At 39.2% G+C, this 25,000-nt stretch overlaps 2 protein-coding genes across 3 annotated transcripts in view; both read right to left on the reverse strand.

Annotated features, from left to right (window-relative positions):
* LOC137982765 (serine/threonine-protein kinase 26-like) overlaps positions 1-12,064 on the reverse strand; it is a 19,374-nt gene extending 7,310 nt beyond the window's left edge. Inside the window, exons 1-7 of one of the 2 annotated variants that reach the window (XM_068829914.1) lie at positions 11,779-12,064; positions 11,461-11,540; positions 9,070-9,220; positions 8,108-8,164; positions 7,300-7,408; positions 6,437-6,594; positions 1,005-1,190 (exon numbers count right to left, since the gene is read on the reverse strand). In XM_068829914.1, coding sequence (XP_068686015.1) covers positions 1,005-1,190; positions 6,437-6,594; positions 7,300-7,408; positions 8,108-8,164; positions 9,070-9,220; positions 11,461-11,540; positions 11,779-11,799 — 762 coding nt within the window. In that variant the 5' untranslated portion in view covers positions 11,800-12,064. The remainder of the gene's footprint in view (positions 1-1,004; positions 1,191-6,436; positions 6,595-7,299; positions 7,409-8,107; positions 8,165-9,069; positions 9,221-11,460; positions 11,541-11,778) is intronic. The other variant, XM_068829915.1, reaches the window with a different exon arrangement.
* A 6,573-nt stretch (positions 12,065-18,637) lies between these two features.
* Positions 18,638-25,000, reverse strand: part of LOC137982232 (protein Aster-B-like) — a 34,996-nt gene continuing 28,633 nt past the window's right edge. The window contains exons 20-24 of the mRNA XM_068829304.1: positions 24,821-24,877; positions 24,623-24,721; positions 22,250-22,327; positions 21,893-21,935; positions 18,638-21,740 (exon numbers count right to left, since the gene is read on the reverse strand). Of these exons, the coding sequence (XP_068685405.1) occupies positions 21,666-21,740; positions 21,893-21,935; positions 22,250-22,327; positions 24,623-24,721; positions 24,821-24,877 (352 nt within the window). The 3' untranslated portion in view covers positions 18,638-21,665. The remainder of the gene's footprint in view (positions 21,741-21,892; positions 21,936-22,249; positions 22,328-24,622; positions 24,722-24,820; positions 24,878-25,000) is intronic.

Here is a 25,000-nt window from a genome sequence, read left to right on the forward strand (position 1 = left end):
TGACAGCCAACGAAAAGCATCACACTCAGAGAAGTTGGCTTACTTCTTCCCCCAAATTGAAGTACAGTTAATAATTAAGGTGATTCCATGGTTTTGCATTGCGCAACCCTACTGCGCATAATTTCTTGCATCATTGGTGTGCACAGGAGCACAGGCACTTGACACCAAGCTAACTCTGTCAAGGAATGGCTATTTTCTCCTGAACGAGTACAGTGACCCCCATTTTTTATTTCATATTTTTGTTTAGAATGGTGTCTTCATGGAGTAGTAAAAAAATCAGCAAAAATCTGTGGCCAGTTTTGTGCCAATTTCATAAAATTGTACAGAAGGAGTCAAACAGCCCACACTCAAGTTAAACACATTTTTTTCATGTACATAAGTGAATTAACCATAGAATGACACCAGGCTCCATGTTATATCATGGATTGCATTTCTAAACTCCAGCTACATTTGTCCAACTTTGGGGATGCACTGCAATTGTCAAAGTGGCTTACATAGCCATAGAAACGAGCAAAGTGAACAAAAACACCCACAAGAAAGTACAAATAACAGCAGGATTTAAAGGGTTTTATCTAAAGTCTAGTTGAATTTCCTTCTGCCACTTTTCTTGACTTACACTGCAATCTTCAGCCGAAACAAAAAAATAGCGATGAGTTGACCCAAATAAATCTATTTGGGATGCGCCTTACAACTGAGTATTTTGATGAGATTTTCAGTTTGTGACATAAATGCCATCAAGATTGGAAGTTAAAGGTTTGCCTTATAACCAAGTGCGCCTTGTATCCGAAAAACTATGGTATTCCAACTCTGTAATATGGTCAATTGAATGCACCCTAAGATTAAAATTCATTTCTATACAATGACAAGTCAGTTTCTCAACTCAAACCAGACACCAACTTCAACTTTTATTGAAACCCCTGCAAACAGTGGACATCAACGTCACAAATTATTTTCTTTTTGCATGTTCATTACTGGATACTGCGAAGTAGTAATTTTGCACTTACATCACTTGGATCTTTATTTAGGCACATGGCAACAAATTCCTTGAATGCCTTGCTAAAATTCCCTGTCAGCTCAGGAGGGTTATTCTTGGGGATTAAAAACAAAACTCGCATAGGATGGAGATCTGAATTTGGAGGCTCTCCTTTGGCAAGTTCAATGGCTGTTATTCCTAGAGACCAAATATCTGCCTGAAAGAAAGAAGCAAACAAACATGTTCAAATATATAGGCAAAGGGAGTTGACCACCGTAGTTATAGAAACTGTAGAAACTGTACACAAAGTGCCAATCACCTTAAAGGGGCTAGGTGGAATTTGGGTAAATTTGAACAACGTCAGCTCACCTTTTTTCAAATTTATATCAATCTATATCAAAATGTCATTTACACAGCTGGAAAATCATTCTCAGTTGTTATGTGGCCGTGATTGAGAAAAATGAAAGACTCTTGCTCTGCCAATTTGACGTTTAGAGCTCATAATTAACAAAATTACCTAAAATAGTGTGACCGAGCCCCTTTAATACAGTTGCCTTTATTTATTTACTGAAATCATCCCAACTACGATGTATTGTTTTAAAACCTTCGGATTGGAAATTTACTTTATTGTTTGCTTTTAAAGATGGAAAAAGTGGTCATACTTTGATCCATAACTGAACAATGAAGGGGAATGGGTTTTATAACCTGTTGACGTCACAAATTAATTTGAAGAGCTGTTTTCCAAAGAACTAGCAAAATGCAAATAGCCCATTTTCGATAGATTAAAATTCAGATTAAAATTCAGTCCTAAACAAAAGACATCATCTCGAGGCTCTGGGGAATAAACTCATATAAATCCTTATATTTATTCCCCAGAGCCTCAAGATGATGCCTTTTGTTTAGGACTGAATTTTAATATATCGAAAGTGGGCTATTAGTCTACCACATCAACCAGGTATTAAACCCATTCCCCTTCTTCCCTTAGTTATGGATCAAATTATAACCACTTTCTTCGTCTTTCAGAGCAAATACAGTACCATGCAAAAGTAAGTTGACAGTCTCTTGAGAGTCTCGATTCTCCACTCGATCCTCAATTCTTGCGAGGATCGAGGATCAAAGAAAGACAATAGAGAATTGAGTCGAGAATTGAGTCGAAGAAATTGAGAATTTAATGAGCTGGTCACTTGACTGATTCCTCGATAGACTAATAGCACAAACGCAACTGGGAATACGAATAAAAGAAAAGCCTGCCAAAGTTTCTCAGAGAATGTTGTTCGGGAGTAACAGTTGCTGAAATTGGGAAAAATCACAACGAATGACACTATACTGTGCGATTGTGGAGGACATAATTATTCTTTGGCAGTATGATCGAAGCATACTCAACAATCACACAGACTGTAAACAGTCTTTGACACTATTGGGCCGACGTGGTATTTCAAGTTTACTCCAGCCTCTAGTTGAGAGCGCGATCCGCCCGACAATTTAGCAGTAACCTACAATGTAGGTTGTTAGTGAAAATTACTTCTGCACTATTTCGAGAGAGGAAAGTCTTTGAAACTACACGTATTCTGTGTGATTGTGGAGGAGATAATTATTCTCGACAATCACGTGGACTGTAATGTTAAACAATCTTCAACACTATACACCGGGGTAGCATTTCAAGTTTATTCCGTAGGCAGTTCGTAGACCATACCGAATACATGTCATCAAAAACACTGCAGTAGCAGACCTTTCTGGAAACACAATTTTATGTCCTCTGTATACATGTACCTGTATGTCAATTTCAGATTTACGAAAACTGTTTCTTTAAAAGTAAAACTATTCCGTACTGACTCGCTCCAGAACCCAAGTTTCATTGCCCGGCCTTGTTTATTTACTCCCTTACAAGAAAAATCAACAGTCATTGGGATCAGGTTAACTGGGGAAATATTATTTACAAAAAAGGCAGGAGAATAGAAAAAGACAACATGTTGACCTCATATGAACTCTCAACTCGTGGTATCAAAAGTTGGATGGAACAGCTTTCAATGCTTTCAATGCTTGTTGTTTTCAAAGAATGAAACCTGATGCCGTTGAACAAGTCTACCACTGAGATTCGACCATCGATATAATTTTCCTTCAGATCATTGCATTTAAGAAGAGATGTAAAAATACATGAATCGTTGTGTTACTTGGTTGGGTGTGCGGTATGCAAATATTTCTCAATGTTTACACTGGTACAGTGTAATTTACATTCGATTCACAATAAAATCCATCACACGGTAAAGCTCACTGTTTTGCTTTTATATTTTAATCCACGATTGTAGTTTTGAAGAGAGGACCCATAGGAACAATAGCCGCTATCTCGTTTTCTTATTAAACAGTTCCTGTTGTTATTTACATGTAATGAAGTAAAGCTTTTGCGAAAGTTGAATTGAGCATGAATAATTGACAACATTTCGCGTTGGTGATTTTGCGAGACTCTAGTGTCGAGGATCAAGTTTGATTTTAAGTGAATTAAGTCTCAATCCTCGACTCGATTCTCGATTCTTGCGAGGAACGAGCTGAAACTGTCAACTTACTTTTGCACAGTACTGTAACTGAATTTTCAATCCAAAGGTTCTAAAAACAACACAATGTATTTGGGACAATTTTAGAGAACCAATAAAGTGGAAAAGTTTGTTGAGGCGATAGGTACTTTAAATGACATTACTTTGAAGAGTTGAGACTGGAAGAGCGAGATAACATTATCTTGGAGGTTCACGTTTTTACCACGATTCCTTGTAATCTTGTAATCCGATTGGCTAATTTGCTGTTGTCGATAAGAGTCTAGGCAACGCCGCTCGCGTCAATTTGTCAAGCAATGTAATAGCCAATCAGGAACGCCCATTTTGGGAAATAAACCAACCACATTGCGAGAAAGTTATAGACAACGCTTGCTCTTTAGAACTTTGTGTCATGATTTTGGTCACCCTCTGAAATGAACAGTTTCTTTGGTGTTGAATATTGTGGTAAAAACAAATTGAAAGTGGTGCAGCATTGTTTGTACTCTTATTGACAATGATATTTGTCATCACAGTGGTCAAAATTTGTTGTAGACTCACAAGGCGCAACATTTTGACCACTGTGATGACGAATTTCGTTGTCAATAAGAGTACTGACAACGCTAAACCACTTTCGATTTGTTAATTTCCTCCAATATCTACTATGAGTGACATGTAGCTTTTGTTACCAAAAATAGCCTTAGTCCTTACAGTGCAGCTCGGAGATAAGCGAACCAAAATATATGCGCATACGCAAAATGCATAAACTTGTCTAAAAAAATGCGGATGCAAGCCAACACATTCGCAAAAAGGCTCATTAGTAGTTATGAGCTCTCCTATTGTCTTTCTTTTGTCACCTTGTCTTTGTTTACTCTCAATGGTTTCTGGTGTGGTGAATGTGAAAATAATTTGCGTGTTTGCTGGACGGTTGCGCCATTAAAAGAGCACAAAATATCGGCATATGCTTATTCTAATGCTGCCAAGTCCTTCTGGCTGGATATTTGTTTTAAAGCCAAAAGTTTACTTTTCGAGAAATATAAACCTATCGACAAAAGGCACACTAAAACCTTTTCAACATTGAAATTTACATGAAAGCGTTGAGAATGATGATAAACAAAATTTGTGCCGGTGCATCCATTTAGTCATAAACTAAAAAACACAACTCGTAAGCAAAGAGCTCATCATTAGCAGCTTTGTACAGCCATTCATCATTTAAAGTTGAGTATTTAGCTCACCGATAAGTGAAAAAATAGAAACAAATTTGGTGTCCAAGGTCAGTGCATGTGTTTCTCGTAAACTTAAAAACACAACTTTTTAGCAAAGGGCTCATCATTAGCAGTTTTGTACAGAAATTCATCATTTAAGGCTGAGAATTTTGCTGCTTGAGTTGTTTTGTTGTAAATGCAGCAGTAAAGAATGATTTTTTGGCGTAGTAGATTTTCCGCGCGACAGTGAAGTCAAACACGGTTGCCAGCATGTGGCAAATATGATTTTAATTCAGTAATATCCACATCTTCAGTTCTGTTGGGTACGATTTTCTGATTTCAATGGGTACAATGTTTTCACTTCAGACACAAGATTTTTCTTGAAAGGCTCAATGATGTGCTGATCAATATAGTTAAATGAAATTTAACATATTAACGACTAGGAGCTAGTCTGGTCAGTAGTGTTTTGCAGGCGGTTGTTAGTGACTTGGCCGTCTGGTAGCGTTGTTCAGCGTTTTGGTGCGTTCTGTAGCGTTTGTTATAGTTACATGGTTCACGACCGGGAGCTAGTCCGGTCAGTAGCGCCTTGCAGGCATTTGTTAGCGTTTTTTATGCGTTTTTGTAGCGTTTGCAGCACTCTTTAGGTTGTGGGAGCCCTGGGGCTGACATGGTTCAGCGGTATTCCTGCTTAGTGCATGCGTTGTTGTCCAATGTGCTTGCAGCGTGTTTGTTGCTCTGTTGGCGTGGCGTTGTGAGTTGGATCAGGAGTTTAGTGGTTCTCGGCATTCCCTCCCTATCCCCCCTTTTTTTTGTGTGTGTGCTGTTCTTTTTTTTTTTTTTTTGTATTCCTTTTTTTTTTTTTTGTGTTCTTTTTTTTTTGTATTCTTTTTTTGTGTGTGTTGTTCTTTTTTTTTGTATTTTCTTTCTTTCTTTATTTATTTATTTTTGTTTCCACTGAGCTATCTGGCTCAAGTGTGACGGGTGCCTTAGGGGGGCCTGACGCGGGGGGCTCATGGCTTGGTTGCGGGTTGGGCAGGCCAGTCGGGTGTTCTAGCGCCTTGGGGATGTGACTTCGGTTTCAGCCCCCAGGCTTCCTGGGCACCTACCCTCCACTGGCGACGCAGGCGTTAACATTTATTTAATTTTTCTGCAAGGAAAAGTATTGGGTTAATTTTGGGCACACACCGGTGAGAGGCCATTGTGATGTGATTCGAGACCTAATTCGCTGATTCAAACAGTGAAATGCACTCAGTTCAAACAAAAGATTTTAAACAAACCTTTCTACACTGTATGACATGCCGACTGCATTTATTTGATTTTTCTGCAAGGAAAATTTGACTTTTTCCCACCCGTCAGCAAAAGGTTATCGTGAAATGATTCTAAATACCGTGTGACAGCCAAAACTGAAAAAAATCATGTCTTTGCTTTTTCGGGGCATAATTTTCTGATTTAATTTCGATCGTCTTTCAAGACCTTTGTTGCATGTAAAGGGTATTTATTCTTTTGTCTCTGTAAACAATAACAACAAAAGCAAAATTATGGTCATGAATAACAAAGGCACAAACGCATATACGATACGCAATTTTGGACACGTCAAAAAAAGATGCGTATATGCGTATTGTGTGCATTATGCACTGTATGTCTTATTTACAGTGCACAACAATCCATGCACTGAGGGAGCTAAACACCAATGGAGTTTTGAAAGTGATAACTTAATTTAGAGAGGACAAAATTACCTTGGAGTCATAAGCAGATTGTTTAATTACTTCAGGTGCCATCCAAAATGGAGTCCCCACAAATGTATTTCTCTTGTTCAAGGTGTCAGTAAGCTGCCCAGCAACTCCAAAATCTGCTAGCTTCACATCTCCACTCTCTGACATCAATACATTGGCCGCTAAAAGCAAAAAGGTAACCAAGGGTTAAAAGTTGTGATTGGGATTAGCTGGTACAGAAGTGTCCTTACACTATTTGGTTCACTGTGTTGAGAATAAAAGAAACAAACACAATCCTCCAAAATAGCAAGTTTTGAAAACTGGACATGTATATCAAATGATAATGACATACTCTTGAGTAACAAGCTAGAGGTTTACGAAATTATGGCAAGGTCAAAACTGAGAGGGTGGCTCCCTTGAGTAGAATGGTGATGGCCAGGAAGTTTTGATAGGGGTTCCTTGTGGTAGCAATCACATTCCCATGCTTGCTGGCAAATGCAGGAAGGTCATTTTGCTTGCTATATTTAATCATTTTCCCATCACCTCCCTCCATATGTTAGCAATTACCATTCTTCCACAATTGAATTCAGAGTGACATTGCCTTTGGAGGGTCACAGGGCTGCCATGGGTACATGCATGTCTTATGCCTGTCAAATTATTTTCCAAATAATCTAAACTTTTAGGGTATCAGCTTCAAACAAGACAATTTTTAATTGCAGAGTCACACTCACAGTGTAGTAATAGTTATTAATATTACTACTGATGGATACTTAAAACATTTTATGAAAACAGAAAAATAACACTACAAGCAAAATTGGATTTTTCTGTAAACAAAGACATTTGTGTCACTTGGTAACTTTTACAAGAAAAACCAAAATTTTACAAACCTTTTATATCTCTGTGTAACTTCTTTTCACAGTGGAGATAATCCAGACCTTTGAGAATTTCTCGGATGATTGTGGCAATGTAGAATTCTTCAAATGCGCCTGCTTTCATCTAAGTAAAATGGACGACGTACAGTGAACTAAAAGTGACTTGCAGCATTTGTAAATGCCACACAAAAGATTAATGATTTTTGCACACTCTGATTTTAATTTCCTTGAAAGTCACTGACAAAGTATTATTGATCTCTGAACAGCTGAAGAGAAATAAGAATAGCATTCTCCAACATTGATCGTAATTGTGCAAATTCTATTCTATTTATTATATTACAGTATTTAAGGCTGCTGCCTAACGGTCCTCCGGTCGCCTGGGGTTCCTTACTTGCAAGCGCGGGCAACCAAATTTATGCACGAGTAGCCCTAACGGGCACCTAACTTGTCACAAGGTGATTCATCCTCACTTTTAATTAATTAATTCTGGGCTCTTGACAAAATGACTTGGGCTACTACATGTAACTTGTAATGTTGGAATCCTGAAGGACTCCGGAAAAATTTTCTTTGGCAAAAGGCATAGTAATGTGAGGTTTAAAATTTATTAAATATTCCCCTATCATTCATTTATTGTCCATGTTTCACATAGGTGAATAACAAGTCTGGTGATGAACTTACATGTACATTAATTTGTAAACCTAAAGGCAAACGGGTTTGCATTACATGTACATTTACTTCCTAAGTCAATGTTCCCTGCTCAGAACATGAAAATTAATGCACAATATTTAATTAAATGTTTAACTATTATTTTGTCTTTCCTTACCAAATCTAAAGCTGATCCTCCACCAAGATATTCCATTATGATCCATAACTTTGTTCCCTAAAATTAAGTTGCCAAAATTCAGCACCTTCATAAGACAAAAGCTGAAAGCAATGAGATGGTCTGCATCCAGCCACCTTGAACCATTTACAGGGATAACAAAAAAATTTTGGTTTTATCACACAAGTCGATAAGGTACTGTAAATTAACCCCTGTATGAAAGATTTGTGAGCTGATGTTTTGAGCATTAGCCCTATGTTACAGTGAATTAAAGAATTGTGGGTTGTACTGTAAGTGGTTTATACATTTACAGTAGATGGCTGGACTCTTTTCATTCAATTGATTTATTGATGTATTTATGTCACCATGGTTCCACCAAATGTCAAAGCCTCTCCATCTCCTATATACAGCGTAAACCACTTACAACCCACCATTCTTTGATTTGCTCTGATTACAGCTAAGGTCTAATGCTCAAAATGTCCGTGGACTTACAAATCTTTCTTATGGTGGTTAAAGGGACCATATCAGTTGGGGAGCATGCCCAGAAGTGGCTGGCCGCCACTAATTTGCATAAATCTCATCAAACTTGTTTTGCTTTTCAGCCATTATTACTCAAACGTTCTCCCTGCACAAAGACAAGTCTTCAAATTCTGCAAACTTCCTGAAGTTAAAAACATGATTCAAACAGAGGCAATAAGCTACTAAAACTCTAAGACACATTTGAATCAGGTCAACATTTTCAAAAGGTGTCTGACCAGATTTTACATGCACTTTGGATGACCTAATCCCTTTAATTTACCTTTATAAACTTATTTGATAAAACCAATTTTTTGTGCTTCACTCCTCACTGACGCAGAACCAAAGTTTCCTTAGAAAATAACCCTATCATTCATCTGAAAAATAACACTGTCTTTCACAATTGTTAGCAAAGCAGGCATAATAAGATGCTACAACACTAAAAATACCTTGAGATAAGAGCCATGATACTTGGTTACAAAAGGGCTGTCACACTGGGATAAAACTGTGATCTCTTGCTGAATATCCTCAATTTCATCTTCAGCTTCTTCTAAATCAATAATTTTAATTGCCACTACAGCATTGGTCCTTTTGTCGATGCTGTACAAATGAGACAAAAGCAACAATCTGGTCACACCAAAATTAACTTGTCATTTACAACATTTGTGTAGCAAGAAGTACATGTAGGACTAGAAAATGACAAGAGGTAACCATGGCTACTCAACTGTGGGTTAACCTTGGCATCTGTCATTGACATTGCACTACAGTGGATTATAGATTCAACATCTAATCCTTAGGGCCTGTTTATATGGTCTCAAGTTACCAGAGACAGCCCTCCTCCTGAGACAACTTTACCGAGCATCTATATGAGAATTGCGTGACCGAGACAAAGTTGACCCTACTTAATTATGCATATATTTTTAAGACGCACCTTCAAAAAATACGTATCATCATTTGCCTTTCTTTCTTTCTAGTCCGTTTTTATTAAGTATACATGTAGTTGCCTTTTCACATTCAGCAAATGGACTGACAATCTTAACGCAGTAGTAATATGTAGTTTAAAGAAAAGGCTGCTAATGAATCGAGAGTTTCTGTTGACAGTGGTGACAATTTTGGCGGGAAAAAATTTTTCTTTCGAAAGTAAATGCTAAAAACATGTATAAGCTCCCAAATTGTTGCTTCTTTGATTTTTATTTTATGCGTGCGCATTTAAGGTTTTGCTGTCTCATCTTGGGTGGTCGAGGCAAACTGTTTACATGCGAAAAAGTTGTCTCACCTGCCAGGGTTACCCTACCTGCCGAGGCGAGACAACTCACCTCCCCAAGTTGTCTCACCCACCTGAGTTGTCTCGCCCACCTCATGTAAACGGTTGATATAATTTTTAAAACGAATGAGTGGAAAAATATCTCACCAAGGGTAACTCGGGGGGAGGGTTGTCTCGGGTACCCGAGACCATATAAACAGGGCCTTAGAGGAGGGAGGGTACATGCATGTAGGGCAAAGACAAATCAAGAAGTACAGTAACAGGGGAGCAGGGATGGCACAGTGGTGAGAGCACTCGCCTCCCACCAATGTAGCCCAGGTTCGATTCCCGGACCCGACGCCATAAGTGGGTTGAGTTTGTGTTGGTTCCCTTCTCTGCTTCAAGGGTTTTTCGCCAGGTTCTCTGGTTTTCCCCCCTCAGCAAAAAGTAACATACAGCTGATTCCCTCTGGCTGTAAGCTGTGCTCCAAGGTCACACATGGACCGTATAGCGGCTGCCAGAGGCGCCATTGTATGCTTTCGGTTCGAACTTGTTGAGCTGCGTCATTGCTGTACTTGCGACGGCAATTAGCCATGATAATAATAATTATTATTATTAGTATAGTAACATACGCAGAGCCATGAGGAAAAGTGAAGCCATAGCACAAACCCAATCAGGAATCCGGCATTCACTAGCAATCCATTTTCATTAACTTTTCTTACAAAAAACCAAATTATTTTTCATGAACAAGACAAGTTCTAAACCGCTTTGAGAATCAATTAAAAAGGCAATCATTCGTCATTTTCATATGAACAAAATTATTCATTACAGGAGAAGGATTATATGATAATGATAACAACATTTTAATATTACTATTATTAGCATGTATCCATACCACTCAAGCAAATATTTTTTCATACATTTCGATTGGTTGATTCAAAAGTGCCTAACAAGACATTTTCACCTCTAAGCTCAGTTAAAAAACGAGAAACCATCTTGGTATTTGTTGGTACATTACTTTCAGTTGTTATTAAGCTTGAGTTTCAGTTTATATGGCTAATATCCACCTTGTTCACCTCCACTTAGGTAAATAACCGTTAATTACTGAATAATAAACTTATTACAGAGAATGAGGCCATATTCTCATCATATCGTGTCCCATTAGAGGCTTCTAGTTTCATCACTATCATTAATAACTTCTTTATCTGTTGACTCGAAGGGTCATCAAGCGTGATAAGGAAGTTTGCACAAGGTTGTTTTTGTTTTTTCAAAAGTTAAAAATTGAAATGAAAAAACAGTAACTTACTCTTTTTTGTAAGAAATGGAAACCTCGTGACATAATGTGATGAAAAAAGTAATCGATGACCTTCCAATTATTTTGTTTACAATTTTCTTTACAATGATATATTGTAACAATAAAACATGAAACCGGCTAGATTTCACAAACACAAAAAGTTCACTTTTAGCTTGCAGGTAAGGTAATCTTTTCGAGTAAATCAGATGACATAAGTTTATCACCACAAGGAAGGCGATTGTGGAAGTGAGTAAAAACTTCCAGTTTAGCTTTACTTCTTCTACTTTCGATCCACTTACGTACCCCTTATAAACTTCGCCAAACGATCCTTTGCCAATTCTTTCAAGTTTACTAAAAATAATTTCTGGATCAGCCTTCATGCCCTGAAATTGAAAAAGACAAGCTCCAATTAAACAGTAACGCTATTTGAGGTGTGTGAAAAGGTGTGTTTAGCTACTTTGTAATTGACAAATTGAAATTTGCATCAGATAGGGAATTCTTCCGACGCGGTACGTCTGCATGAGCTTTAAAATTTGGGGTTAATTAATGAAGAATTATCTCAACAAGGATAGATAACAAGATAAGCGAGTTCCTTCAATGATGGTAAAGCGAGACTCTTACCACGTTAGTTTGTGCTGCCATGAAGTTGAAGATTATCACAGACGCCGGAACAAGTCATGTAAAAATGTCCGCAGTCGATGTTGTTCAAAATTATCCGAATCGTGACTATACTTGAGCGCCCAAAAACTCCAAAACAGTCATACTGGAATTCAAGAGATGTATGTCGTGAGTTTTCAAGCGAATATATGCCTTTCACCCGCAGGTTTCAACGAGAAATCGTTGAATATTTGTATTATTTCCATAATTTTCCAAGACCGCCATTCCAGCTTACGCGCTCGGCTGAAACAACCAGTTTACAAATATGGCAAAACCACGTGACAAAAATGATCCACAAAAGCCCCAGGCTGTGATGCTCCCCGTGATGGTCCCTAAAACGGTTTCGAAGCTGATTTCCGGTTAAACCGACTGTGATACACATAAACACAGCATAAACCCTTGATGACTCGACTCCATGCCTTTTGGATTCAACTTGGTAATGAAACTGTGTGCAATGCTTTGATTTTTTAATTTTTATCTCTTGACTAAAAATGGGGAACGGTTTTTTCCCGAAACGCTGAATCCTTCGATGAGGTAACTACGTAACCTTACATCTGAGAAAACAATGCTTTCAATCAAAATTTGTGCAAATTAAGCGTTTGCACCATTAAAAAAATATTTTAGAATCATTTATTTTCCCCCCTCGCCATTTGGAATAACTGAAACGTATTGTTCTTTAACTGAAAAAATATTTTTGTCTAGGCAGTAGGAATGTTGATTCCTCCTGCGCAAACGTGCTGTTTTCCCTAAGTAAGTGAAACCTGTTTGATTTCATTTTCGGCTCGTTTCTTGACCCTTAACCACAGCATGATATCAAGCATGATCTCATAAGAGAGAAATAAAGCCATCCCCCTTTTTTCCGTTCACCGACCTATGCTTTTGAGTTTTCAAAAGAAAAAAAGAAGAAGAAAAATACAAAGAAGGTAGTGGCATTTAGGCTCTTAACTCTTATTCTAAAATATAAACATTGTTTTTTCCAGTACAGATTTTTCAGTTTCAACTTTAACCCCAGAGTAAACACATGCATCCCTAAGAAATGTCTTTGCTGACGGGTGGTTTATTTTAGAAAACAACAATAAAAGCGTGTGTCACCTTGCTTTTATTGTTGTTTTCATTTACGTGACACACCGATCTCTTAATGTGATCCACCTTCCCACACGCTTGCCGTGGAAGAACAGTTTGCCTTTTCCCAACCCAGCTTACCACATGTGTGGCATGTGAAGCTGCCAGTTAAAGAGTGCTAAACACACCCGCCTGGTATGTTAGCTACGCCATGCTAATGAGGCCTTGAAGAATAGACCAATTTCGATATATTAAAATTCAGTCCAAAACAGAAGGCATCATCACGAGGCTCTGGGGAAAAACTCATACAAACCCTTATATTTATTCCCCAGAGCCTCGAGATGATATCTTTTGTTTTCGACTGAATTTTAATATATCGAAATTGGTCTATTGCATGCTAGCATGCATACAGAGCACTTTATATGTTTATACCATATATAGTATATCCTAATATGGTACCACATGCACTCACCTACAATCCCATGCACTTGTACGCACTCACCTTCGCTTGCACGCATCCATCTTCACTTGTAAGCACTCAACTTCACGTGTACGCTCTTACCTTCACTTGTATGCTCTCAACTTCACTTGAACGCAGTCATCTTCACTTGTACGCATTCCCCTTCTCTTGTATGCACTCACCTTCACTTTTATGCACTCACCTTCACTTCTCTGCACTCACCTTCACTTGTACGCACTGACCTTCACTTGGACGCACTCACCTTCACTTGTACGCTCTCAACTTCACTTGAACGCATTCATCTTCACTTGTACGCATTCACCTTCTCTTGTATGCAATTACTTTCACTTATATGCACCCACGTTCACTTGAATGCACTCGCCTTCACTCACGTTCACTTGTACACATGCACCTTAACTTCTGTGCTCTAACCTTCACTTGTACGCACAGACGTTCACTTGTACGCACTCACCTCCACTTGTACGCACAAAGGTAAATGCGTACGAGTGAAGGCGAGTGCGTATAAGTGAAGGTGAGTGCATAAGAGTGAAGATGAGTGCGTACAAGTGAAGGTGAATGCGTTCAAGTGAAGGTGAGTGCATAAAAGTAAAGGTGAGTGCATACGAGTGAAAGTGAGTGCATATAAGGGAAGGTGCGTGCGTACAAGTGAATGTGAGTGACGCTAAGTGCATGGCATTGTATGTGAGTGTATGTTGGTACCATATTAGGATATACTATATATGGACATGTAAAGTGCTCTATATGCATGCTAGCATGCAGGTTAAGCCCAGCTGTCCATGGCTGCTAATTGATCGTGTGAAATGGCTGTGCGCATGCGTGATGTGTTGGCCACACAGGGTTGGTGTTAACGTGTGTCACCTTGCTTTTATTGTGCGCACCCCCAGCGTCTCTCCCCTAGATTCGCCCAAGAAACGCGACACCCAATTAAATTAAAAGAAAGGCTTTCCGTACGCGTGGGAATGAAATATGTTAATACTAATTCTCTTTTCGTTTCTGATCCCTGACACTTAATTCTTTCTGCAGCTTGAAACTGTTTCTTTTTCAGATGATTTCTGGTTTCCTTATTCGTTGCTTTTGTTTTTTTCACTCCGACCGACCGATCCAAAATTACGAGACGCATTCGACCGTAATCGGAGGAAAATGGGAACGGCCGAAGGACGAATAAGAGGATTCTCATAGTCCGTTGAAGGAAACCCGAAGGTTTATCCCTATAGTAGCAAGTACTGATCCCAGAAGAAATCAGCGAAAAAAGAGAATGTGGAATTCCTTTACTGATAAAATTATCGTTGCATCACAAAAATGATCGATGATTCTGAGCAAAATTAAAACGACCTTTACCCAAGCGATTTGGAATAAGCTTGAACAACGTTGGACAGACTTTTTTCAAGACCACCCAAATGCAATCCGTTTCAATCTTGTCCATATTTGTCCATTCATGCTTCTCTTTCCTCTTAATGTATTTCTTTCATGTTGTTCAACAGTTTTAATTGGTTATTTCAATGTTTCATTCTACTTTTTGGGAACTGATTGGGTGTCATGAAGTTACATCATTTGGCGTGACATAGCCCCTTTAACTTAGAATTTGTGTAGAATAGGTTGGCTTTATATGATGGTTTAGTTCATCTCTGTGGACACCCTTTTCATTTGAAAAATGGTGTTACAAATAAATAAACAGTAAAAAATACGAAAGTCTATTTAGACAATGACTCCAAGGGTGTGTTCGATTGACCGTATTCCGGAGTAGGAATACATGGAATAGAAGTTAGCAATCCGTCGTTTTTCGAAGATTCACATTAAAATCGTCGAACACCTGCTAAAACGCTACTTTAAACATATTTTTATCATCCTGGTTGCTTCAAAACGCCAGCCACACCGTTTAAAATCATCACTCCACGTATTCTTATTCCGGAATAGGGTCAATCAATGAACGCACCCTAAGTGAGATGGTAAGTTTTAACAGGGTGGATGAATAAACCAATATCGTTTCCAGGGCGCACTTTGTCGGCTTCCATTCTTACGCATTGCCGCATGTCGTGAATGTGTCTAGACGTACCAACTACGAGCAATATATTGACGATAATAGCTCAGCTCAAGGAAAGCTCTTTCCGGCAAGAAAGCGTCCTTTAAACCTGCAGGTACACAAGGTTCTACCTCTTCATACGGACGCTCGCGTTCTGGCAATTGAGATGGGAGACTATTTACTATTTACAAAATTACTGCTATTAGGTCTAATCTAGGTGCGGTTGATCCCTCTACTACTAGTGGTGCTTCCTCTCTTACGACATCAGCTCCTTCGTGTAGCGATTTCGAGTTTTCAGAATTTACTCTATTATCTGAAGAAAGTGTACGGAGAATTGCTGCTTCAAGCATAAAAACGTGCGGCCTTGATCCTTTACATGCTTTACCATCGTCAATTCTGACCTTTCGTTTGGATAAATTGCTCCCTTTTCTTAAGAAAATCATTAATTAACCTGTCTCCTGAATCTGACGTCTGTGGATGACTGGAATAATGCTTAAGTACAGCAGCAATTTACGTCCAAGATTACGGAAAAGTCTGTCGCTATCCAAATGCAAGATCATATGGTAGCCAACAGCTTATTTCCTGATCTCCAAAGCATGTATCGTCCGAATTACAGCACTGAGACTGCTTTATTGAAAGTAAAAAACGATCTATTGCTGAATATGGACAAGGGTCACGTAACCTCACTTGTCGTGTTAGATCTCAGTGCTGCGTTTGATACCGTAGAGCACGGTATACTTCAGCACAGGCTGCAGTCCAAGCTTGGCCTATGGGGTAAGGCTCTATTATGATTTAAATCCTATTTGGTGCGAAGGACGCGGCAGATCTGTATCAACGGAACGCTTTCCGAAAAATTAGTCCTGAGCTGCGGGGTCCCGCAGAGCTCGTGCCTAGGCCCCCTCTTATTTATCATCCACGCGAGTTCGTTGTTTGATATTCTGAAATCCCATCTGCCATTCGTTCACACCTAAGCGGATGATACATAGCTACATGTATCGCTTTTAAAATCTTACTGATAATACCAGTGAGGCCGAGGCTGTGGCTGCAATCGAAAATTGTATCCATGATGTTCTCGCATGGATGACGAATGATAAGCTGTCCCCAAAGACGACAAAACTGAGTTTTTGATCATTGGTACAGAACGACAGTTGTTGAAGGTGTCTGTTGACCACAGGGAGCCGATAGACTTTGTATGGGAAAACATACGCGGCCGTTATAGCTTGATGGCGATCATAATACATTCTGCAATCTAATTGGCAGTCTAATTATTGCGCGTGGATAGTGTTTCTAATTGGCCAATGAGAGTGCAGAATGTAATATGATCGCCATCAAACTATAACGCCGTAGCCACACATCTAGCTGAGCGCATGGGAAGATTATAGAAAGCCGAACATTATTTTGAATTTATCCGCCAATCATCGCTGCGTGGTCCCGGAATGGAGTTGATGTGATAGAACATTTATCTGTCCTTAAGGCTGTGGTGTTTTTATGGCGATTCGGACCGTTACTTTGTGATGCGAGAGCAATTTGTGGGACGAGATCGCCGCGAGTCACCAGCCTTTCTTCTCTTTATGAGGGGAAATGACAACTAACGACATCGCAAAAATTCGTAAGCCACAAACCCGTCTAAAACGGACACAGTTTGCCCTCCGATTGCAGAGAAAAGACGAGGACAACTGTACGTAGAGGTAAGTTTATTTCTACATTTACAGCTTATTTTAGCATTTATAAGCTCAAAGTATGTTTTCCCATACATAAGTCTATAAATCGTACACCGAGCTTGGGCTGCCTGTGTGTTGACAAGATTAAGGTTGGTCAAACCGAGGTAACTCCCGTCTCTTCAGTGCGCAACTTGGGCGCCTGGTTTGATTCTCATCTGGACATGTCCACTCATGTAACTAAGGCTTGCAGTAGTGCTTTTTATTATCTGTACAATATCCGGCATGTTAGAAAGTATTTGTCTCGTGAATCCACTGAAAGGCTTGTCCATTGCAAGTATGCTGGACTATCCTAATAGCTTATTATATGGTGTTTCGGAGTATCAAATTAGGAAACTTGAAGAAGTTATGAATGCAATGGCATGATTAGTTTACTACGCGCCTAAGTATTGTAACATTACCCCCGTGCTTCGGGAACTTCATTGGTTACCAGTGCGTTTGCGTATAGATTTTAAGATTCTTCATATTTCATTTAAGATACCTCAGGGTTTAGCTTCTAGCTATCTTATGACTCTAGTTTCAACCTTGCCGGCTTCTCATTATGAACTACATCGGAACGACAGTGGTATATGGCTTGCTAGTCTGCGTTTTAGAACGAAAAAATCTATAGGTGATCACGCGTTTATGGTTGCCGCCCCAGTATTGTGGAACAGCCTTCCTTTGTCAGTTAGGCTAGCTAGGAAAGTTAATATTTTTAAGCGTTTAGTTAAGACTTATTTATTGTCTAAGGCCTTTTGTTAAGATTTTAATGTAAGTTCAATTCTCAAATTTATTACAGGATTTTAGGCCTTGATTTTTAAGACGAATGCATTGGTAGTTTTAAATTTCGATTTGTAATTTGTAAGAATTTATCTAATTGTAATGCACTTTTGATTGTTCTCATAGGAAAAGCGCAATACAAATAATAAATATTATTTATTATTTATATATTATTATCACATTACACCAAATTGCTGAAAGAACTACCGACGTTAAATAAAGTAAATTTATCTTTACGTTAAGGACGGTGCCCACTAATTCAAAGGTATTTTTGCGCGGTTTACTGAATGTGCTGGAAAAGCAGATCTTAACAAGTGTTATTGAAATGCAAAAAGATAGTTAGGGGTAACCACGCATTTTTCGAAGATAATTAATCAATAATATTTGTAAAAAGCTTTTGAAATTTGAAAGAAATGTATGGTGTTCTCTTCCAAATTGAAGCTTAATTATCTCTGAAAAATGCACGGTTACCCGCCATTTTCTTTTTGGATACCAAGAGCACTTGCTAAGTTCTGCTTTCTCCGCATAGCTTTGAACCGCGCAAAAATATCTCTGTATTAACAGAGTCTTAACAAGCATCACCCACAGGGAATCCGAGTATCTCGAGATGCGCAGAACGTATGCGCAATAACAATAGTAGGCACCGTCCTTAAAAGCACGGAAAAGGCAGGATAGGAAACCCAAGCTTCAAGGTTCATGAATTCCGACGCTATATTGGGGACAATATGGCAGTTTTTTCGCTCTGTTTTACTCCTGAAACCAAGCAAATCACCCCTTTTACTTAATACGAGCCTCTGATTAAGATCAAGTCAAGAAAAAAGTTATACCAGGTCCAAGTTTAATCGTTGGTCTGAATAACATATTCCAGAGGATAAATCACGCGATAAAATGGCTCTGAGGGGGAACACTCGTATCCAGAACAAGAACAACAGTCGATCTGAATGTTAATTTATGTTATGCGTTTCAGACAGCTTGTGACGCAATTGTACCATTAATACATAGATTACAATTTTCATAATTTATTGAACACAGTGTTCAAATTCCATTTCAATGTTTAATTTAAAACATTAACCAAGTCCGACGAACGTTCATTAATTAAGAGCACAATTTCTAACAAAAATATAAAAACTAAAACCGATTTTTTTCAGATGTGAAGATAATGCTCTAACTGCGTTACGTCATTCTACCCGATTTAGCGGAAAAACGATGTGACGGAGTCAATATAGGGAAATCTGAGTACTAAACGTTTTACAAATGAATGTCGCAAAAGCTACCAAAAGTTATCACTGTTATCACTTAAGTTAGCCAATTACAAAAACCGAAACCAAGAAATGAGTCAATCACATCGATTTTGGAAAAGAAGGCTCATGGAGCCCGCCCAAATCAAGGGACGACGCGTGCGAGCATTACACGTTTTTGTCCCCGATTGGTTGAGATTTTGGCGGGAGATTTTTAAGCAAAGCATTAAGTGGGTCATGTAGGAGCTTTTGTAAGGTAAAATACGATTGGCTCGATACCCAGACCACAAAACCAAGAATGAACAACAAAAGTTAAACCAAGTACAAGCTGCTGTAATACAAAATAGCAGAAAGCTACGCTTCCTTACTTGTAATAGAGTATTCAAGAACCGGTCTTGTACGACAGTTGTTTATTATAAACAAACCTTTATAAAAGGACTTTCTCTGATCAACAGAGATACCAAGGAAGAACTTTTTAGGGGAACCAAACAAGTACATTGAATAGCACGAACGAAAACAAAACTAATCTGGTCAAATCTTCATTCGTTGGAACATGAAATTCTTCGCAAAGCAGAACGAAAGAAAGGAAAAAGATAATTATTAATGCATGCATCAATATAATTAGAATAAGGACATTGTTAAAAGTGTTTGAAGGAGAAGTAATTACAATTTTCAAACAACTGGAATTGTCTTTGGTCATAATCCCTTTTCACATCATTTATCATTCATGAGGATGACTAGCCGACAGAAAAACGGTGTTTAAGTCACCTGTCTATCCCTGTCAATCCCGATTCACTTCAAATGTCAGAATGGAACGACTGCAAAAATGGCAGCGATTAACTTTATTAGGCATAATAGCCTCGTTGACATGTGCAAATTTGGAAAGAATTTCAGCTGTCGCGAAACGAGGTTAATTAGCACAAAGATGAAAGAATAATAAATTAGCTGCCATATTTGCATTTGGTCTATTCCATCTCTAACAGACCATTTTCGAGTTCATGCCTGCCTCCTCTTCAAAGCGAGTCTAAGTGCAAAGTTTTTGTGATGGTAATTAGTTCTACTTAAGTAGAACGCAGCTCGTACTGCGCGTAACATTGCGACTTCGGAGATGGCGGCGTTTGACGCCGGCCATCTGAAGAGAGGCAACAAAGGCCGCTTTTGCTGTTCAAGAGCTTTTACGTGCAATCATGATAACTCTTCTCTGTTAAGAAGGTGCTGTGTTGGAACTCGCCCCAGTCCTTTTGCGCAAAACGATCATTTTGAAGCCGAAATTGCCCTTTGCCAACCATTTATCATCGTGTTGCGAGCACGGTGATCCCCCCCCCCCCCATTTTCAATGGTTTTATTCACTCGTAATAGGTACACGGAAAACATATTTTAAGGATAAAAAAAAGTTGGATAGCAGAAGTTGCAGTATTTACATGTAAATCACGTGAAACTGCATTTGGAATCCGACACTGTGTAAGGTGATGACTGTATCGGTCCAATTTGCTTACATTTCTTTGCAAGATTGAGCAATTTAAAATCACTTTACTTAAAGATGATAGCCCGGTGAAACAAGAAGTAGCTTTTGCTACATAACAACAATTTTTCCCGTTGATCTAGTTTCGAACGCTTCTCGCGTAATTAGGCAACAAACACTTAGGATAAAGGGCATACAGCGCGAAAACAAGCACGGTGATTCCATCTTTTTATTACATTTTTTTGATGTCTGTGTATGAATATCAATTGTGCCAAGTTTGAAAAAAATATAGATGAATGAAAACTAATTCTATAAAAGAAACGTCGCACGAAGACTCACTTTGAGGAGGAGGCAGACATGAACTCGGAAATAACCTATTTAACCTCTAATTTAGAGACAGAATAATTAATCTGTGATTAATAAATTAACTATGCAAGGTAAAGGAATATATGACAACCAAATGGAACTCAGAAACCAACGCGAGTCCCACAATTGATTTGAAGCCACGACCCTCCAAGATCTAGCTCCATGCTTTTAGCACACTATAATGAGCAAGGGTTATCTGTGCTCTTTCACTAAAACCACTTTGCGCAGCCACGTAATCAAATCAACAGAATTATGGCTCATAACTGCATTACGCAGTCATATTAACCATCAGAGATAACTCATTAAAAGAGCCATACCCATAAATTACATAAATTAATACATTAACTTCATCAGCTATACTTGTTGCTTATTGTGGCAGCGTGTTGCAGTGGTTAGATCATCCAGCTAGATCGTGGAGATTCCATATGGGACTCTATTTGGTTGTCACATATTCCCGTGCCTTTCATATAATAATAATTACGCCACTATATCACACATTCATTCTCCAAGTGAAATAAAATAACGTCTGGAGATCTGAATGGATTTTACAATGGCTCTCTGACGACTCGCCATTGTAAATACCCCTTCATATCATTTTTCAAATCATATCGCACGCGTGAGTTCTGAATGCTTCCGACAGAAGTATTGGAGTGCTTTCCATCATCCATTCGCCCTGAAATAAGGCATTTGCTTTCACCATTGATGTGATCAATCACGTGTAATTCATCTGCTGTTCTCTTGATGTTCACGTGGTCTCCATTGTTCCAGATGTCTGTTCTTTACTCATCTCTACTTGTAACAAATCCAAGGAATATTGAACCTTAAAGAATTACAAAAACCTAATCAACATTTTCTCCTTACGAATTTTTTTTTGTACAATGGGAACTATATAGCGAACAAAACAATAGCAAAGCGCATGAGGAACGATGGTCTCCAAAACGATAACAAGATTGAAGATTTAAGTTAAAATACCTGGCTCATAAGTTGAATTGATGATGCAAGCACCTCCCGCCACCTGTTGTATAAAAAAAAAAGACATAAATCAGAATATAGCACACAAAACACTAAATTGTGCTGCAATGGATTCAAAAGCAAAATTCGGGAGCTGCCCCAAAAACTGAAGTGTGTTTGGTGGTATCCATTTTTGTATAGAACAGTCGGCAGGGCGTCAACCGTGTACCGCTACAGCGTTCTGAAGCGGAACCCGGTCCCGGTCTCGCTAAGATAATTTCATCCCGTTTCCCGTCCCTAACTCTTTATTCTTTCTCACACCGTCCCTTCCCTGGTGTTTTTAACCCGTTTCTCCTTCAGTCCACAAAATCATGATACCTTTTCATTTCCATTTCATGCATTTGTTTCTGTTGTTGAAGTAGCTCGGACCATTGAGCAGCATCCGCTGGGAGATCTCTGAAGGAATATCAAAACGATCAGATCATCAAAGCGGGGAAGCATTCATTTAATGATGATTCGGAGATACTCGGAAAACTCGAAGGCTCCTAACAGGAATCGAGCCCATGACCTTTCGATTACTAGTTCATGTCATTTATCGGAATCACAATCTGAAAATACCTCAAGTGCCAAAGAGATAAAGTCCCTTCCACTTTTTTTCCCCCAAATATTAAAGAGCCGGATCAAAACTGACGTCAAAAACTAACTCGGTTGAGAATGCAGTAAGTTATGTATGCAAAAAACCTAGATTAATAGTCTCAGAGCTCGAGTCCCTTGCTGCATACTTAACCAGTCGTTGTGCACGCACATACACCGCATTCTCAATAGAGAGAGAGTCTTAAACGTTCTCATCCCCAGCTGTCTCAACGAAACAGTCTTGCTCGAAACGAACGCTTTAAAGGCCCACCTTCAACCGACAGGCTTTTCGACCGTTTGTTTTTGTTATGGAAATTCGTATTTGTTATCGCAGCGATCTAATTGGATGAATCTCGGATTCGGGTGGAATTTTCATATATGAATATTGTTCCGAGGCACGCAATGCCTGTCGGTTGAAGGTGGGCCTTTAAGTTCCGTCAGTTTCAAAAGCCTGTTTGGAAACTTGAAAAAAGGAGAAGTAATTTTTGACCGCAGTGGCACTTCAAAATACTTAACAGAAGGAATAGCAACTGGATCTCTCAGTTCCCTTCATCCACTTTCGCCCTCCTTCAAGAACAAATATCTAAATGAGCTGTTTAAGATTCACTTCAGCCTCATTTTCAAAGCTAGTCCAAGAGGGAACTAGCTTTCAATCTTGTGTAAAATCCAATCGATTGCCTTGGGAGCAGACTTGGGTCTCAACGAAAAAAGAGGAGAGTGTGGCCCGACGTTAACTTGATCACACATTGTGATTTCCACGCGCGACGCGAGCATAAACTCAAGCAACACGCGCAAACTATTGGCAACTTTTGGTACAACAAAAGACACAGATTAACGAGAAGTTAACGCGCCTACGTTCGTAACTTGTGCTTAGGATTGTGTCGCTAGTGAGCACGAGCCTTAAATGGCCAATTGGTTGCTTCCTTCCAGTTGCGCGTATTGCACTCTTCTTCATTTGAACTGTTATTCCTATTCATGGTTTGTATCCGACGTCACGGCGGCCATTATGGTGTACACAACAATGCGGTAAAATGTCTTTACGAATTTCACTCTATTACTAGCAGTAATCTCGGATTATTGAAGTGCGTTCGACAGTCGCTTAGCCTGTGTTTCCGTAGGGTTCCAAGCGTGCGAGAATCCATGCGAGTGTGCCCCTGCAAACAACAAAAGAATCTTCGGGGCGGCTATTTTGGTGTCCCTTACAGAAAAAAATCTCGATTCCTTTTGGCAAGACCACAAATTCACCCAATCTGAACAAAATTAGGACGCGTTCTCCTTCGATCGAACGCAATTATGCAATACTTGTGGGGCCATTTTCTATTGTTTGTACATCAACATGGCCGTCTCATCACGTGGATGCAAACCTAGAATACAAGGTCCAACTAGCCGTAACGGAAGCTTTAACAATTACCACGCACAAATTCAGACTCTTTTTCATTTACTTTGTAGAGACTGAAGGGGAACAGATTATGACTTGTGGCGGGGATAATGCAGAGATTTTGCATCGCCTTTATGGCAAACGTCGCAATGAAATTTGCGTTTTGCCAAAAATGGGAAAAAAACCCCAGTATGACATTAGCTCATTTATTGCCTGTTGGCTTCAGACATCGGGCAACTTCTCAAAGGAGCAAAATAAGTTCACGTAAGAGAATTTTCAAGCTGCAACGACGAGTAACAGCCTACCGTTTACGGTTTGCCGTTTCAAGTAAACGCGATGTTGAATCTCTCAAATTATAGCATTCCGCACCAAGGTTGGACATGGACGCTTGGGTTTGGGTCTGATGGAAACGTTTCTAAGTTGTCTGTGGCCGGAGAACTCTTTTTAGAAACGGAAAATTAGTATTTGGTCTAACCATTGAACACACTACCTATGGATTCGATAACCGTTGCTCTACCGACTGAGCTACAACGGTCCGACGGAAGTAAGCCGTAGGAATTTGAGATTTCATGGCAAATGAACTTCTAGCAAGCACATTTAGACGAATCACGCAACGCTTTCCCCATTGTGTTGCGTAACACTCCAAATATCGGCTGCGTAGGAAACCGAAAAGCAAGATAGGCAGCACTTAGTTTGACTGTGCAGATTTCCTCCCTTATTTTTGACGTTCTGTTGCTTACTTGATGGTTCCGTCCCAGTGCATTCCCGAGTGAGTAGCTCGCTCAAGTATAAACAGCCTATACATAAGCAGCATATTTAGCAGCAGCAATGCTCCAAGTCTGAGGACAGGGAAAAAAACATATCATGCGAATTGAAACAAACGGGCGCATAATTCAATGGTTTGTCAAATTAAATGCCAAAATCTCAGAGATACTTACAGAACAGTTACAAACACTGGCAGAGGGTTTTCCACCATACCTTGTGGCAAGTGAGACCTGTGGAGTCAAAACAGGCATTACTGGAGAGATATGACATTGCGTTTCCGTGAACCGGCAGCTTTCTGCATGTTATAAAAGCATAAAAATTCGAACCGCAACTGGCAGGAGGCAACCAGTTGG

The sequence above is a fragment of the Montipora foliosa genome, chromosome 13 (genome assembly GCF_036669935.1).
Source record: "Montipora foliosa isolate CH-2021 chromosome 13, ASM3666993v2, whole genome shotgun sequence".
In the NCBI taxonomy this organism is placed as follows: Eukaryota; Metazoa; Cnidaria; class Anthozoa; order Scleractinia; family Acroporidae; genus Montipora; species Montipora foliosa.